The sequence below is a fragment of the Contarinia nasturtii genome, unplaced genomic scaffold (genome assembly GCF_009176525.2).
Source record: "Contarinia nasturtii isolate CC-2019 unplaced genomic scaffold, AAFC_CNas_1.1 Cnas_scaffold_1699, whole genome shotgun sequence".
NCBI classification, from domain to species: Eukaryota; Metazoa; Arthropoda; class Insecta; order Diptera; family Cecidomyiidae; genus Contarinia; species Contarinia nasturtii.
Window position 1 is genome coordinate 3,605,739 of NW_022199032.1, and position 15,725 is coordinate 3,621,463.

The 15,725-nt window shown below is 32.6% G+C and overlaps 1 protein-coding gene across 5 annotated transcripts; it reads left to right on the forward strand.

Annotated features, from left to right (window-relative positions):
- The first annotated feature begins 1,166 nt into the window (after positions 1-1,166).
- LOC116346796 (elongation of very long chain fatty acids protein AAEL008004-like) lies at positions 1,167-15,505 on the forward strand. 5 transcript variants are annotated; one of them, XM_031777006.1, is made up of 8 exons: positions 1,167-1,712; positions 10,206-10,284; positions 10,469-10,659; positions 11,213-11,293; positions 12,166-12,328; positions 13,233-13,266; positions 13,406-13,712; positions 14,046-15,505. In XM_031777006.1, exons 2-8 carry the CDS (start codon positions 10,224-10,226, stop codon positions 14,199-14,201), a joined length of 993 nt encoding a protein of 330 aa, XP_031632866.1. In that variant the 5' UTR covers positions 1,167-1,712; positions 10,206-10,223; the 3' UTR covers positions 14,202-15,505. The 5 variants fall into 5 exon arrangements, with proteins under 5 accessions (XP_031632866.1, XP_031632865.1, XP_031632868.1 ...); XM_031777005.1 differs by lacking the exon at positions 1,167-1,712 and adding an exon at positions 1,972-2,104; XM_031777008.1 differs by lacking the exon at positions 1,167-1,712 and adding an exon at positions 2,524-3,002.
- The last annotated feature ends 220 nt before the right edge of the window (positions 15,506-15,725 follow it).

Sequence of the window (15,725 nt, forward strand, 5' to 3'; positions counted from 1 at the left end):
CGACCTATTTAAAAAGCGATATCCATTCTCTTTCTCGTGCAACACCTCATTTGTCATGTGTGTTTATTTTGTTTTCATTTCGATGTTGTGTTTTTTTTCGTCTTCGTTGTTTTCTCTACTTTTGTTTGGGTCTCATAAACAATTCGACATTGGAAATGAAATACTGCATTTCAGGTAGAAATTACAATTGTAAGGTGCGTTTGGTGCGGTAATATTGATGACGTTTGCAACGACGCACTGACCCATTTTTTTGGATTTTATTTAATATATTCAAGGCTTCCAATTTCAACCTAATGGTCAAACAGATTTGTTCATAAGTTGTAGGCCACAACGGTGGGCTCCTTTCTATAAATGGAAATGATTGAATCTAATGGAATTTTTTTTGGTGTGTTTTGTTACTTTTGTCTCTTCGAACGACGAGAAATTTTTGATTATTTAATTCATTGCAATGTGGATGTGGACATTTGTGTTGTTCAGAAAAGAAAATAACATTCATCAAAATATAGAGCAATGTCACTACTCAACTTTTTTATGAAATTTCTTCGAATCCACATGTGTATTCACCGAAATTCATAATATGTTTGATGCATATAAATAAAATTGCACGAATTTGCAACAATGGAGAAATAAAAATAATATTGATTTGGGTTAAGTATATTCCGCTCTAATTGTATGGTGCATATTTTTCCCTCGTCTGATCGTAAAAGAGAGCAAGGTAAGTCACAGAAAAAAACCGTGATTTTGTTTTTTTCGAACCATGACAAAAAAAAAACAATAATTAAAATGAAAACGATACAATTTTAAATTGTGTTCGTATTGAAAAGAATGAATTTAGTAAAGTTATATGATGAATTTATTCAATTTCGTTTTAATTGGAATTTTGGAATATGAATATTTATTGAAAGTGCAACCACCGTAATGTTGCACCAATTAGAAACCGAACGAATATGAATGAAAAAAAGTTCAAGTTTAGTATGTCAAGCGCCCTCTATTGTGGAATTTCAATAGAAAAAAAGGTACCTTGAACATTACGACTTGAAAGCACACACTAATCCGTTTTGCGTCATCATTTTTATTAGCTTTGTTCGGTGTGCAGCATCTTGTCGATGTGTGCGTTAAACGCAAAATTCTATCATCGATTCGCATAGATAAATTTTTGTACAATTATGTGTATTTGAATAGTTGATTATTGAATAAATCAATGTGTGTTTGTATTTTGTTTTGTGTGTGATAAATATAGACACGATTGTCCATATGCAAGTGAATTCCAAATGTAATGCTCAACAAATTCGAAGTTGGTTTGTTCTTCGTGACACAAGCAAAGAATCATACACGGGACCATAGTACGCCCGGCATTTTTATCTAATGTTTGAAAACGTCATTCGATGACAAGTGCCGCATATTTAACCAAACCCTCCATATGCTATAGAACCGTCAAAATCATTCATAAAATGTGCACATGTAGATGTGAAACGTGATTGGAATTGTTTGTGCAAAATGAAATTTACTAACAAAAAACGGGATCATTCGAAAGTCAATTGAGCATTTATATTTTGATTTTTGATTTTTTTTTTCGTTTTAATTCTCGGTTTATTATTTTGTTGTTATTGTTTTGTATGTTTCTTCAAACCGATTTGACCAACACATTTCGTATTGTAATAGTTGATATCCAGACGTGAATTATCATTTATACAAATTAAAAACAACGAACGGTGAGTGAATGATATGTGTAATTCTTTTTTCCGAATTGAGATTACTAATTTTTTTTGACATCATTGAAAATTCCAATAATAACGCTCCGGTTCACAATTAAGCGAACACACACACACATACACACCTTTGCGTGGCATACATGTAGATAGCCTGTGTGTCACACATACAATGCCGCGCGCACACCACACCGTATACACACGGACCGAGCGACGAGAAAGCAGACTAAAAATCTACACGATATATTTGATATCTGCGATTTTTTACTTTAAGTAGGAAAGTTGCCTTAGAGTAGAGCGGAAGAAACACGCTTGCTAGAGTAAAAATTCGTAAAGAAAATAACATAAAACCGATTCGAAACAAAAAAAAAGAAAAACATTTATTAGAAAGAAAAGTAAATCAATTTTTTTTAAAATTCAAATATTATACGGTGATAGCACAATAATCGATTCTAGACGATATAAACTTTGAACGAAAAAAAATATACCGAAAATCAACAAAACATTAATTCGTATACCGATTTTTTTTATAAATAAAAATTAGTCCAATAATAAACAGATAAATACATTTGATGGACAAAGTCAAAATGTAACTGCGATTTTGCATAAATGAAATTTATTGGAATTTTGTAGATCTGTCAAAAAAAAAAGTTTTGTTATTGAAACAATTGTCCAACAAGTTGCGCATCCATCAAAAGTTCATTAGTGAAAATTGTGTCAAGTAATTTGGAAATCAATCGGCTTTTAAGTCCATGTGTGTTCCGATATGTCTACGGAATATTGTCTCTCAGCAAATTGATTGATTCAGTTTAAAACATTCAAGTTTTATTTTGTGGTGATGAAAAGTTTTGTTTTTTTGCTTCTATAGAAATTTATTGTCATCAAAACAAGCAAAAAAAAATTAAAGTCGAATAAAGTTTCTTGTTTTAATTTTTAATTCGCGCACACAAAGAGAAGAAAAACCCAACAACAAATACAATTGCCGAAATAATTAAAATGGAATTCACATGTGTGTCTACTTGAAGTTATGTGTCTAGTTGAACTTGTCGCTTACACAGTTCATTTATTTCATTGTTGTGAATCTTATAATTCACTAACCGTTGAATTTCTAAGTTTATGCTTAAAATAGTGACTCAAAACGTATTATGTTGGCCCTCTTGCAACGCGTCGAGGTGTCCCTAGCACGCTGCTGACCGAACGTTTCACATAATCGTGAGATTAGTAGAGAAGCAACACTACGGTGGGCGTACAATATTCCCGTCGCGGAATGCACATGATTTTTTCGCGGATTCAGTAAGTTTTGGTTGGTGACTTGACGGTTAATTTTTTTTTGTATTCGATTGAGCCAATTTAAGACGTTTTGTGTTCTATTCAATTTTGAATGAATTTTTCTATTGTTTTTATTCGTTTTTAATTCTTGTCAAACATATCCAAGCACAAATCGTATGTTATGTGTTTTTTTGTTGTTGTTGTCTATCTCGCTGTTTCTCTATTTCCTCTTGTTTATGGAATTACCGTTAATCGATTGACACTATTAATAAAACGCACGAACAAAAAGCAACGAACGCGTGACACTTATAGTTGGTATGCAAACCAAACTGTGTGCAAAAACAAACCAACGAATCTCTCTTCCGACGATTAAAAAAAAGAAAACAAACAAATTTGGTATGCCGAATTTTTTTTTTTGAATTGTTTTAATTTGTTCTAACCTCGAAATGCGAAATTTATCAAAATCAAGCGCAATGGAACTCAATCATACGAAAGAATTACAATTTTCTTGTAGTTGTTGTTATTATTATTGTTGTTTGTGTTGTTGTTGCTGACGCGACGTATGCCAACGGGATTTGGATGAACCTCAACGGGTTTCGTTTGGCATCGACGAGTTTCGATGGCAAAAGAATGAAATGAAGAAGGAGAGAAATTCGCAAAAAAAACACAAAATTTTTTCGCTGTTCTTTGTTGTTGTCGTATTTCATTTTATTTTTTAAAAATTTTTCGTTCGTGCTATGTGGACTGTCGTTAACAACAGTTAGCTTTCGCCAAATATTATCACCCGCCTTGCCTCTGTCTATCTGTCATTGTGGCTGATTCAATTTTGTTGTTGCGTTGTTTTTTTTCTGCTCACTTTCTTTATGTCTCTAGTCATCCGTCTCTTTTTATCTGTTTATCGGATATGCCGCCATGCTCAAGTGTGCTTCAACGGTATCGTTCGCATACACAACATAATGCCACTTTTTCACTTGTGTGACCGAACGATAATACGTCAATATGCGTAAAACGTTTTATGCATACATATATGTATATCGCACACTTTCTCCAGTCCACCAAGAGAACGAATGATAGATAAGCATTGATAAAAATTGATATATCAACACATTCATTTACACATTGCCAATACGTGATAGATGGATAGATGGATATAATTCAATGGTGAATGAAATAGAAATGATGAAATATGCGCATCATTTGTCCATTATTCAAACCAATTTAATGAGAAATTGGGCAATAGCATGGCAGAATGTCGGAGAATGTGATCGGTTATCGTCGGTTGTTAAGTGACGAGATCTATTTGCCATAATAGTGCCGTTGTTACACATAAACGCATATAAATATGAATACAAATTCAAATAGCGTATGACATACTGTAAATGGTACAAAGTGAGCTGTTGCATATATTCGATGAACAGTGGTGTTGGTCGATCAGCGGTGTCTACTTGTCGATCGTCATCGTTGTTGTTGTCGTCTTCTTCTTCTGCTTCAATATGCCATATCAATTTCATCGCTTCTTTTCACCCAACCGAACCATCGGCTCAAGTAAATCGAATGGAATTTAATAAGAAATTATATAAACATCCAAAAACTATACTTCATACAACCTTCGAACGGAGTGTAATCGAATCGTAAGCACGCATTATTTACTAGAGTATTTTATGTATGCCTATGAGCGCATACATCGCTGACTTCGTAAATTATTGATATAAATTTTTATGGTTTTTTTTCTTTCTTCGGGCTTTTTTTCTTTCGAAAATTGAGGTATGTGTTATTTGCCTATGACGTGTAGTATAGAAAGAGTGGGAGTGTACATCGTGCTATACCAAGTGATTTTTTTTTTGAGTTTCACATACTAACTTACTGACTGACTGACTATCTGACTAATTTTATATATACCATGTATACGCAATATAAAATATATCTTCACAAATACGCGTGCATTAGCATGATAAGCACCAGCGAATTCACTGTCCAAATGTTCAAATTTAGCAATAACAGCAACAAAAACAATAATAACGACGACGACGATGAAAAAATCCCTCATTACAACAGGAAGGTTAAATCAGAAGCGCGAGCTTAAAGTGTGCATTCCACTTCTCATAGAAGATTGCATATACAATGTATATACATAATTATTATTAATTTCTCTCCATTTATAAATTAAATAATTCCGAAAACGTAATCATGATTACAATGTATGTATCTGTATGCACACAGACCAATCGGCCGACCGACATCACTTTGTATTCCATTGAGCATAATCTTTTTTTTTGTTTTAGTTGTTTTGTTTTTTTTTCGTCAGAAGTATATGATTCATTTAACATTGGACGGCTTTTGAAGCTGTAGCAAGGAGGAAGTAAATAGCATTGTTGACACACACACACACGCACACACACACTTTTCAGAATGACGAAGAATTAGATAATATTTGCTGTTTTGAACATAGAAAAGCACTCGAGAAAAGTGGTCGTATTTAAGTGAATTTATTTTACAAAGTTTTCTCTCTCTCTCTCTATTTCTCGGTATATGTGTGATGATAAATTTGTCAACATTATTAATTATCGTGAGTTTGTTTTCGTTTTTTTAGCCTAATCTTGGTCACACAGCTACACTGTAACACGTCACAAAGTCACAAACAAACCGCTATATATACACGCTCAATTCGATAAATTGTATGCATTTCGTTGCGTATGCGTATCGTTGCTCATCGTATGCTGGACATAAAATTTGTCCAATAAATATTGCCCGCATCTGTATTTTTTCGTATTTAACTTTTTCGAGTTGGAGCGACACAAAGAGAAACATCAACGTTAAACATAATACACACACTTTTTTTGACTTTCACCTCGTTAATCGCACTGTGATATCGTAAAAATCGTTTTTAATGACAATTTTCTTAATCTGTTTTGGTTTCTCTGATCGTGCGTTTTCATCAAACGATTGCCGTTAGCATGGCACAGCATCCGATGCGTTCCATATCTCGACTTGTGTCTTATATTCAGCGTCTTCTTTCTCTTTCTTTCCTTCTTTCTTTGAAATTCGTTTGATGTTTGCATTCGATAAATGCTAGATAGTGTGTTGTATGTTTCGTTAAATGCAAGTCAGCCATATGATTTCTATTGCATATTCCGGTCAATGAATTGATCGATGTAACCGACAAGCAATTGAGAATTAAATAATAACGTTAAAATGTAACACATAGACACATTACAATCAAGGTATTCAAGAAAGAAGAAAAAAAAATATAAGCGCAACAACATTAAAATGAAATTGAAAGCGAAATGACTATATATTGAATGTGAAATAAGCAGACAAATATATTGAATCCGCTGGATTACGATTCGACTTGTAGACATAACATATATATATATTTTTTCTCTTTTGTATTTTAAATGGTTTCTCTGAGAGTTTGTAACTCTATGACTGCACAATATGATCGTGCAACGAGAATGCAGAAATCCAATGTGAACAGCCGAAGCGAGTCCGTTTGTTTGTTGCAAGGGAAGGAATATAACGTTGATTATTTGGTTTTATTCCACGAAATATAAAAAAAAATTCCACTGCATTGACGACATAATTAAGTGCTGGTAAGGTTACTTTCGGCGTGAAAGACCCTTCATACTGTAATTTGAGAGGAAAAAACCGACCACAAAAGAAGAAGAAGAAGAAATAAAAAAAGTACAAAAATTGGTTTTTTACGGGAATATATGTGTATAGTTCCGAAATTCGTAAGATATTTTGTAATTTTCTCTTCCCTTTTCGGTTTGAATTCAATCAAGTCCCACGAACACACACAATGATATTATTGGTAATTGGCCACACATTGTGATTGGTGCGTACGCGCATGCATACACGCATTCACAGAGACCAATTTAAACATAATTTCGGTGGGTAATCAATCCATATGACAAAACCTAACCGCAAACACACATAAATCACCCCAAACGGTGACACAACATACAGGATTCAATTAAACAAAAATCGCTTTTCAGAGCACTAAATATGAATGCAATCACACTTGATACCATTATGAGAAAGAGTTCAAAGCCCATGCACATGGAGACTGTATACCGCATACGCGGCACATGTATGACGGTCTGTGGAACTCTCTGTGCTTGTTGATTTCGTTTCTAAAGTGCATTTATATGTAAATCTATGCATTCAATGAATATATCGTTCGAATGATAATCACGTCGACCGTTGTGAAGTTTATTTTCTCCAGGCGATAGTGAATCGTACATTTTCATATATAGGTGAATTTCGGATAAGATACGAGCATTGAATTTGAAATAAACTAACCCTTCTGAAAATAAAATCAAATGCTGAATTTCACTAAAATCAACCGATCATTTGAACTGAGTTTTTAAACTGCAATTTTGGCGATTGGTTTTTCGTAAATCGCAAGGTCAAATCATGGTTCAGAATGACCGATCAAAGTATTCTCACGAGGGTAATCACTGAGGTTAACCCACATTCACACTCTCACACATAGACATAGAAAGCGAGAAAACACACATGCATGCATAAGTCACTGGACGTGTGTTATTGAAACCGAATAACTAAATTCAAAAAACTGAAATTCCAAAAGCGACCAAAAAAAAGACTTCATAACATAACAATGCAGAGACGACGAATTCAAGAGATCAAAAGTAAAGAAGAACGATTCGTGTTTTCTATATACGCATTCATCTAGAATGTTAATACCAATGATAACAACTTGTACGTTTTTTTGTCATTCATTTCTTTTTCCAGTTTTTTGTTAAATCCGACAAACAAGTTATAAATGAAGGGAACTTCTCAACACAAATATTCTCAATTTGAAATTGTATTAAATGCCGAAAAAAAACAACAACACCGAGTGACTCGTGTGTTAACCTTCCTCATTAAACTGCATTAAACCAATGCACAACATGTTTTCTTTAACCAATACAAAATTTAATGTGATCAATGATCATGAAAAATGGTTCGTTTAATATGAAAAACATTTGTCATGAAAACGAGAGGCCAACCAAAAATAAAAAATGAAATGATCGTCTGCCGATCGAAAGTCGTAAATTTTGCTTTTGCTTTTTTCAATGGTCATTTTACATTTTCGACAAATTATACGTTACGAATGGTATTCGATAAAAGCTGAAAAAAAAAAAATGTTGTGATGCAGGCACGCTGCTAATCACATATTTTGAAAACGAGACACATAGCAAAAACACTAAACGGATAACAAAACAACGATCGAAAGCTACACGAACAGAAAACAAATTCTTTTAATGAATGCAAAAAGCCAGTAATTAGACACATCATAGATAAAGTCAGTTTATTGTGGTACACCAACACATACCCATAGGCAGACCAGTCCAGCCAGGCTGGTTGTCAGGTATATAGGCATGCACACTATGTATTCAACACTGAATACATTAAATGCCAATTTACGTATGCGATGTTTAAACTTTTTGATTCCGACATCATTTACGCTTGGTGGTGGTGTGTATGTGTGTAAAATACATTGTAATAAGAGCAAAATCAAGGGAAATACTATCGAAAAAAGAAGCTCTGCGAGACAGAAACGCTCTCTTAAAAAACCCAGAGACAATGCTCTGGCCATAGTTTAAACATACATTTTGAGTAAAGCGCACGCTTCACAAGTTAACGGTGATATAAACATTTTTTTTTCTTCGTACATTTTGTGTATCTCGATCGGAGAATTTTATAACTTCTGTAGTGTATGCATGTGTGTGTGTGTGTTTTTTTTTTCATTAACTTGATTTAATAATAGAAAATACCAATCGTAAGTCCTTCGTTTTATCACGTATATTCGGGACGATATGGGCAATGTTAATTGAAATTTTAATAAATTATGAGCGAAATTTTCGCGTTAAAGTAACATTTATTAGATGTAATTTTATTTTTAACGTCTATTTAAGTCATTTAGGCTTCTTATCGCGCATATTCTCATTCAGAGATCGTTACACGTTAAATTTATCAAGCTAATTGCGATTATCGCAATTTTTATACGATCACTGATTTTTCGCGTTTTTTTTAAAAACATTTTTATTCGGTTGTGAGAGTGAAAGAGCCTGTTCTCTGCAAAAGATTTATCCAGTTGAAAAAAATGAAATAATTTAAAATCCACATATGTTGTGTAACATTTAAATGCAAAATGTGTGTACGTGAAGTGCATTGTGCAATGTAAGGTTACAAGTGTAATTATAATCCGATCTTCCTTGAAAAAAAAAAGAATGAATTTTTCGCGCGAATTCACGTATTTACATTCAATCGTAGATTGTCAAGTGGTCAATACAGGCTACGAAATGTGATTTTAATTTCTCTCTCACGCTCTCCCCCTACGTCAATCAATTCTCAATACACAAATAGAGAGAGACACACACACACGCAAACAATAATAAATAAATCGTACACCCGATGAATTAAAACAAACCAATCAGCTAACCAACCACAGAGTTAAAAAAAAAACGATATAACTCATAAAATAAAGATGGATAAGCTGATAAACAAGTGCGAGCACATTAAGATTATTGCCGACACTGGTCGATAGAGAGCGAAAGCCAACGTGAGCGAGAACGAACGAAAGAGAATATCGACATCGTCTAGAATAACTTGATAAAAGGAAGAAAATCATTATAGTATCTGTTTATTTATGCGGTGTTCGTGCTTGTGTGCTCTCGCAATCGAATTAATTGTCATTTTCGAAAAGTTATTGAAAAGAAGAGAGACGGAATGATTGTGATGGAATATATCAGGTTTTATAAAATCAGTCGGTTTTCAATTTTGCATTTTATTAGCATTTCATTCGTCGTGCCGTTCAAATCGACTGAAAATTATTTTTTTCGTTGCCAATTCAAAATTCGTTATTTGTTCTGAAGCAACAGAAAAACAGCACAACTGGCATTTCACTCAAAATCAAATGCAAACCAAATCAAATAGAAATTTGTTATCGTTCGTTGTGGATATTCTATAGTATTTTGCCAATCATTTGTGTGTTTCTTTTCGTTTAGTGTTTTTGTTGGTTTTTTTTTGTTATCGTCGTCGTGGTCATCGTTGTCATTCGTCCTTTTGATAATTTGACTTGACGTATGACTCTTTTTCGTTAATTTAATACATATATTTTTTTGTGGCCAAGAGATTAATTCACGCTTGATTATTCCATTGAGTGTTGTTCACTTTATTAATCACTTTCGTTTTCTATTTTGTTTGGTTTTTCTTTGTTAGACATTGACACGTGTTACGATGGCGTACATTTTACACGATATATATGATTGGTATCGGGACCTGATGGATAACAAAAGTGGTACGTATGATTCCGTTTTATTAAAAAAAGCAAAAATTCCCAAAAAATTGGTCATCATCATCGCAGACGGTTTAATTTTTTAAATGAAAGGTCGTTGCTTTGACTATTAGCAGGACACGTGTTAATCGTGCGACTTTTTTGTTTGGCATTGATTTTAAGTCATTGTTATTGTTTTGATTTCCAGATCCACGGGTGAACGATTGGCCGATGATGATGTCGCCGTTCCCGACAATCGGAATCTGCATATTCTATGCATATTTCAATAAAAGCCTAATGCCAAAAATAATGGCCAATCGCAAGCCATTTGACTTAAGGAACACTTTAGTAGTTTATAATCTTTTTCAAACCGTATTTAGTATATGGATATTCTATGAAGTAAGTAACAATTTCAATAGACAATAGCCATTCATAAAATAATAACTATTATTATATTGCGTGTATGCATTTGTCTATGATTGTAACGGTTCATCATCACGTTGTTATTTAATACAATAATTTTTTTATTTATGAATTTGTTCTTTAAGTAAAATGAATTAGCTTTTTATTACATCATTATCAAAACTCTGAACACTAAAATTGCGATGTTCCATAAATTTCGTGAGATTTGTTTCATTTTGAACATGGTCATATAGCGCATTGTTTCGAAATTAAAATGATGTTGCAAAATGTTTATCAATGTTCTGAAGTGCTTAGATTTTGTTTTTATTTTGATATGAAATGCCGGTTCGATTATTTCGCACGTGAAGTTTGTACGCGCAATGGCCTGAATGAATATAACGTAATGATTTGCTGATTACATTTTAATGCATTCGCAATGATAATATACCTATAGGTTTCTTGTTTTCTTTTGTTTTATTCTCTTATGGTCTTTCCATTCATTGTTATTTATTTTCTTTCGATTTCGTTTGATTGATGCAATTTGTAACAGTATCTTGCGAGCGGATGGTGGGGTCATTATAGCTTTAAATGTCAGCCTGTTGATTACTCGACCAGCCAACTAGCGTTAAGGGTAAGTTTTAATTATCATTGAACTCCATGTCACAATACAAATATTTCGTTTGAATTTCGTGTCTCACTATTTCATCTTTATATTTATCTTTATATATATCTCGAAATATTTCGTTTGTAATTGCGTATAATTACAACAATGTCGAAATTAATCGACCTTCACGGATTTTCCTGTTGCTCATCAATTAATAATTATTATCGCTTGGCAATTATATGCATACAAAAGAGTGATGTGAAAGTGATTTGCATGAATTACAATCGAAATTGTCGTTGATTATTATTATTTGTCGGCGTCTCTGACATTTGCTTCGACCGTTTTCTATTGAACCGCCAGTGATTCTGGCAAGAATTCATTGAAACAAGAAGTTAAACAGATAGAGGGAAAGAGTGTATGAGTGATAATAATAAAACGAACACGCTGCCTATACACACACACAAAACAAAAATAAAAATTTAAATATAAATTGCATTAACTGCTGTTGCGCACGTGCTATAAAATGTGCATATCACAGAAATGAAGCCGGATGCTGGACGCATCATCATCGATGACAAATCATGATATCGATCATAAATTGTATGCAAACAATTCACATGCGTAATAATGTAATATTATTGATCAGTTTTTATTTCTCTATTTCCCCTCCCTCCCTTTCTTCCGTTTCGTCTTCTTTTCCATTTACAAATCATCGGATTGTCTTGCTCATATACACTCTTTGCTTTGTATTCCGTGTACTCATGCTCATTGTGCTAAATATTTTCGACATACATCGAATTGTTTGATTATTAAATTTATGCCTTTTTCACTCTCGTTCTCTGTCTCCCTCTCTCTATCTCTCTCCCGTTCGTGCAACTATTCGTCTTGGTTTCGTTTAGATGGCGGCTACTTGTTGGTGGTATTACATAGCTAAATTCACGGAATTCTTTGACACATTTTTCTTCAATTTGCGAAAAAAGACTGAACACGTTTCAACTTTACATGTTATTCATCATGGTTGTATGCCTTTCTCCGTGTGGCTCGGACTCAAATTTGCACCAGGTAACTAACAATAGCACATACCCATTTATTTATTTATTTTTCTGTTCGGTTTTTTGCATACGGTAGCCAATATATGCGTAAAATGTATGCTATATTGTGTTATGGCAAATCAATGCTCGACATTTATATAGATGTTGATTTTTAAGGCGTTTACCATTCACTGACTTCGACAAGACTCTGAATCTATTCGCACTTTTATTAGGAGCACATTTATTTGGCTATGCGATTAATTTGTAATTTGATTTCGATACTATTTTCGCGCGATGTGAATATTTAATGTTTGCGATATATCGACAAAGCAAACGATGCTAAAAAGAAAACCATAATATACAACTGCACAAAGCGACGACGAAGAAGAAAAAAAAACAGCAGACATCGATTGAATGAGCAACAAAAAAGAGACGACTATATGAAAATTAAATGCCTCTTTTGAGACGACAAGCGTTAATTGCACCATCCAATGCACTACGGCATTCGAATGGAATGGACTCTTTATGCGTTTATTTAACATATTTTTTTTTATGTAAAAATAGGAACATAAATACAGACGAAGACATCGCGTACAATGTTTGAACTCATGAATTGTTTTGTCAATGCTAACCATTTAACATGACTTAATTCAACAATGAAATAACCAAAATATTCACTCGAATTTGAATGAAAATAACACCGAAAAACAAACTCACTGTAGTTTTTTTTTCTTTATTTCTTTTGCAATTGAGATTGAAATTTCAAACCATCCAACATGTAACCTTAAAATGTTGACACCGTTCTTTGTGCAAAATTAGCACAAAGTCATTATATATTTGCTTATTTTGGTTCCTTATTTGCAATGTTGAACTCATTTGATTCGTTTTTTTCTCTCTCTCTCTTTTTCTCTGTTCTTTTTCAATTTCATTTTCAGGCGGTCACAGCACATTCTTTGCCATGTTAAATACGTAAGTTTTATAATACAAACACAGACATACACACATAGATCATCTTTCAATCAATCCGTATTTTTTTATTAATTTTTATCATATTTGTTTTTCTGATTCGTTTTTTTTTTTTGCTTTTCATTTCGTGTTCGATGCGAAGTTTTGTACATATCATTATGTACTTCTATTATATGATTGCCGCCATGGGACCAAAATACCAAAAATACATTTGGTGGAAGAAGTATTTAACCGCTTTCCAAATGGTGCAATTTGTTGCCATTTTCATTCATCAATTCCAGCTATTGTTCAGAGAATGCGATTATCCAAAGGGATTCATGATTTGGATTGGATTGCATGGTGCAATGTTCTTGTTCTTGTTCTCTGATTTTTACAAAACCAAATATACATCGAATCCAAAAAAAGCAGCCGCACTCAAAAATGGCACAACCAACGGCACTGTCAACGGAGTAAGTATCTATGGGTCATGTTCATTCAGATCAGATTTGATGTATAATTTGGTATATAGACATTCTCGTTCTATTCTCTCATTCGAATGGAATAATTTGAAACCCACAAAAATAAAAAAAAGAGACGAACTTTTCAACTTTTGTCGATACTCTCGAGCTTAATTAACACACACACACATTTTGTTGTGTATCAAAAAGAAGTGTTCCTATATCGAAACATTTTCCTCTTTTATTCTTTTAAAAAGCAGCCATATTTTGATCAAACATTTAACCTCAAGTGAATAAAAAAAAGCTCATGGTTTCTTTTCTTTTTCGATTCACCCCCCAAAACAGCATTGTGCCAACAAAAATGGTAAAGAGACGACCATAGCCAATGGATATACTAAATTGGCCAACGGATCAAGTTCCAACAATGGTAATGGCATCAAGAACGGCATTAACGAAAATGGCCAAAGCAATCTACGTAATCGACAAACGGCTGTTAAATAAACACAAAATCACTGTCTACAAATTGAATTTGCATACTAAAATGAAATATTTAAAGATTTAAACAAAAAAAAACAATTTGTTTTTTTTTTCGAAGCAATCAAACAAAAACATTTATATTATTTTTAATTATTATTATTAATTTTTTGTTGTTGAAAAATCAAGAAAATGAAAAGAGGAAGTGAATCTAATCTTTCTTTGATAGGCACATATAATTTTATTGAAAGGAAGAAGAAAAAAAAAAAAACAAGATTAAAAATGATGTGGAAAAATTCTAACTTTACAGAAAAAATTCAACCCAAAAAAAATCAAATGAAGAGCTTACTCAAAGATAAACACACAAAAATAAAACAAAGTGAAAAAAAAAATCAAACTGGCACACAAACTACATTAGAAAAAAACTTTTTTTAGCTCACCATGACTTGTCACTCAAGCAGCATTTATTTTGAAAATTGAAACGAAAATATGCACAACTTTGTGCGCAAATATTTCGAAACATATATTCTTTTTATGAGTGTACACAAACAATGATTCTTCATAAATATTTCGGAAACAATCGTACATTATAGCAGCCGAACATTTGGCATTGTACAGATTTATACAGATATATATATATATATGTATATTCAAAACACAAATTTGCAACAACAATTTAATTTGATATTCATCTGCTTTGCAAAGAGCTACTGGCAGAATCAAAAGTGAAGAAAAAAAAAGAAAAAAAAAAGAAATCAAATATTATTAAGTAGCATAGGATGCATTCAGATCTAATATTTAACAATGTAAAAGAATCTATTAATTTATTTAATACTTTATTGAAAGGGAGAAGAAAGGAGCATAAATACACACACACAAGAAAAGGCATCAACAACTACTGTAGGGACAAAAATTAGTATGAATGTTGCGTCTTTGATTTTATTTACTGTAGAAAAAAACCAACCACACGGAGTAACAGCGGAGTAACAGACACAGTAACAAGAACAATAAATTTATGCAAAAATGAAAATATCCAAAATCTATATTTTTTAAATGGAATTATGTTTTAAAATTACACATAGGATTAATTTATTATACAAATATTCAGAATGGGTGTTCTATGGTTAAAATTTAAATGAAAAAAAAAAAATTTATAAGATTAAACGTGAAAAATCACATTTGCATTCACATACATTCACACATAAAAACAACAACAACTATTGCTGCAACAACACGCAAATGCAACACACAAATTCATATTTATAAAGTTGTAATTAAGCTGGAAAATAGAAATTAATTTGAATAAATGCTCTTTTTTATAACCACTGGAATATGATAAATCTTTATTTTTTTTATTTAAAAAGTGAATGTGTGCAAAAAAAAAGACACAAAATGAACAAAGCGACAAAGAATAATCAGGTAACTACACACTGCCCGCTAAGATAAATGTCCAGAGCTAGTTTAAACATAGATTAGTTTGTCTCATTTGTTGATGTGTTTCTTGAATAAATCAAAGAAATTCGAAAAAAAAAACTGGCGACCAAAACATCC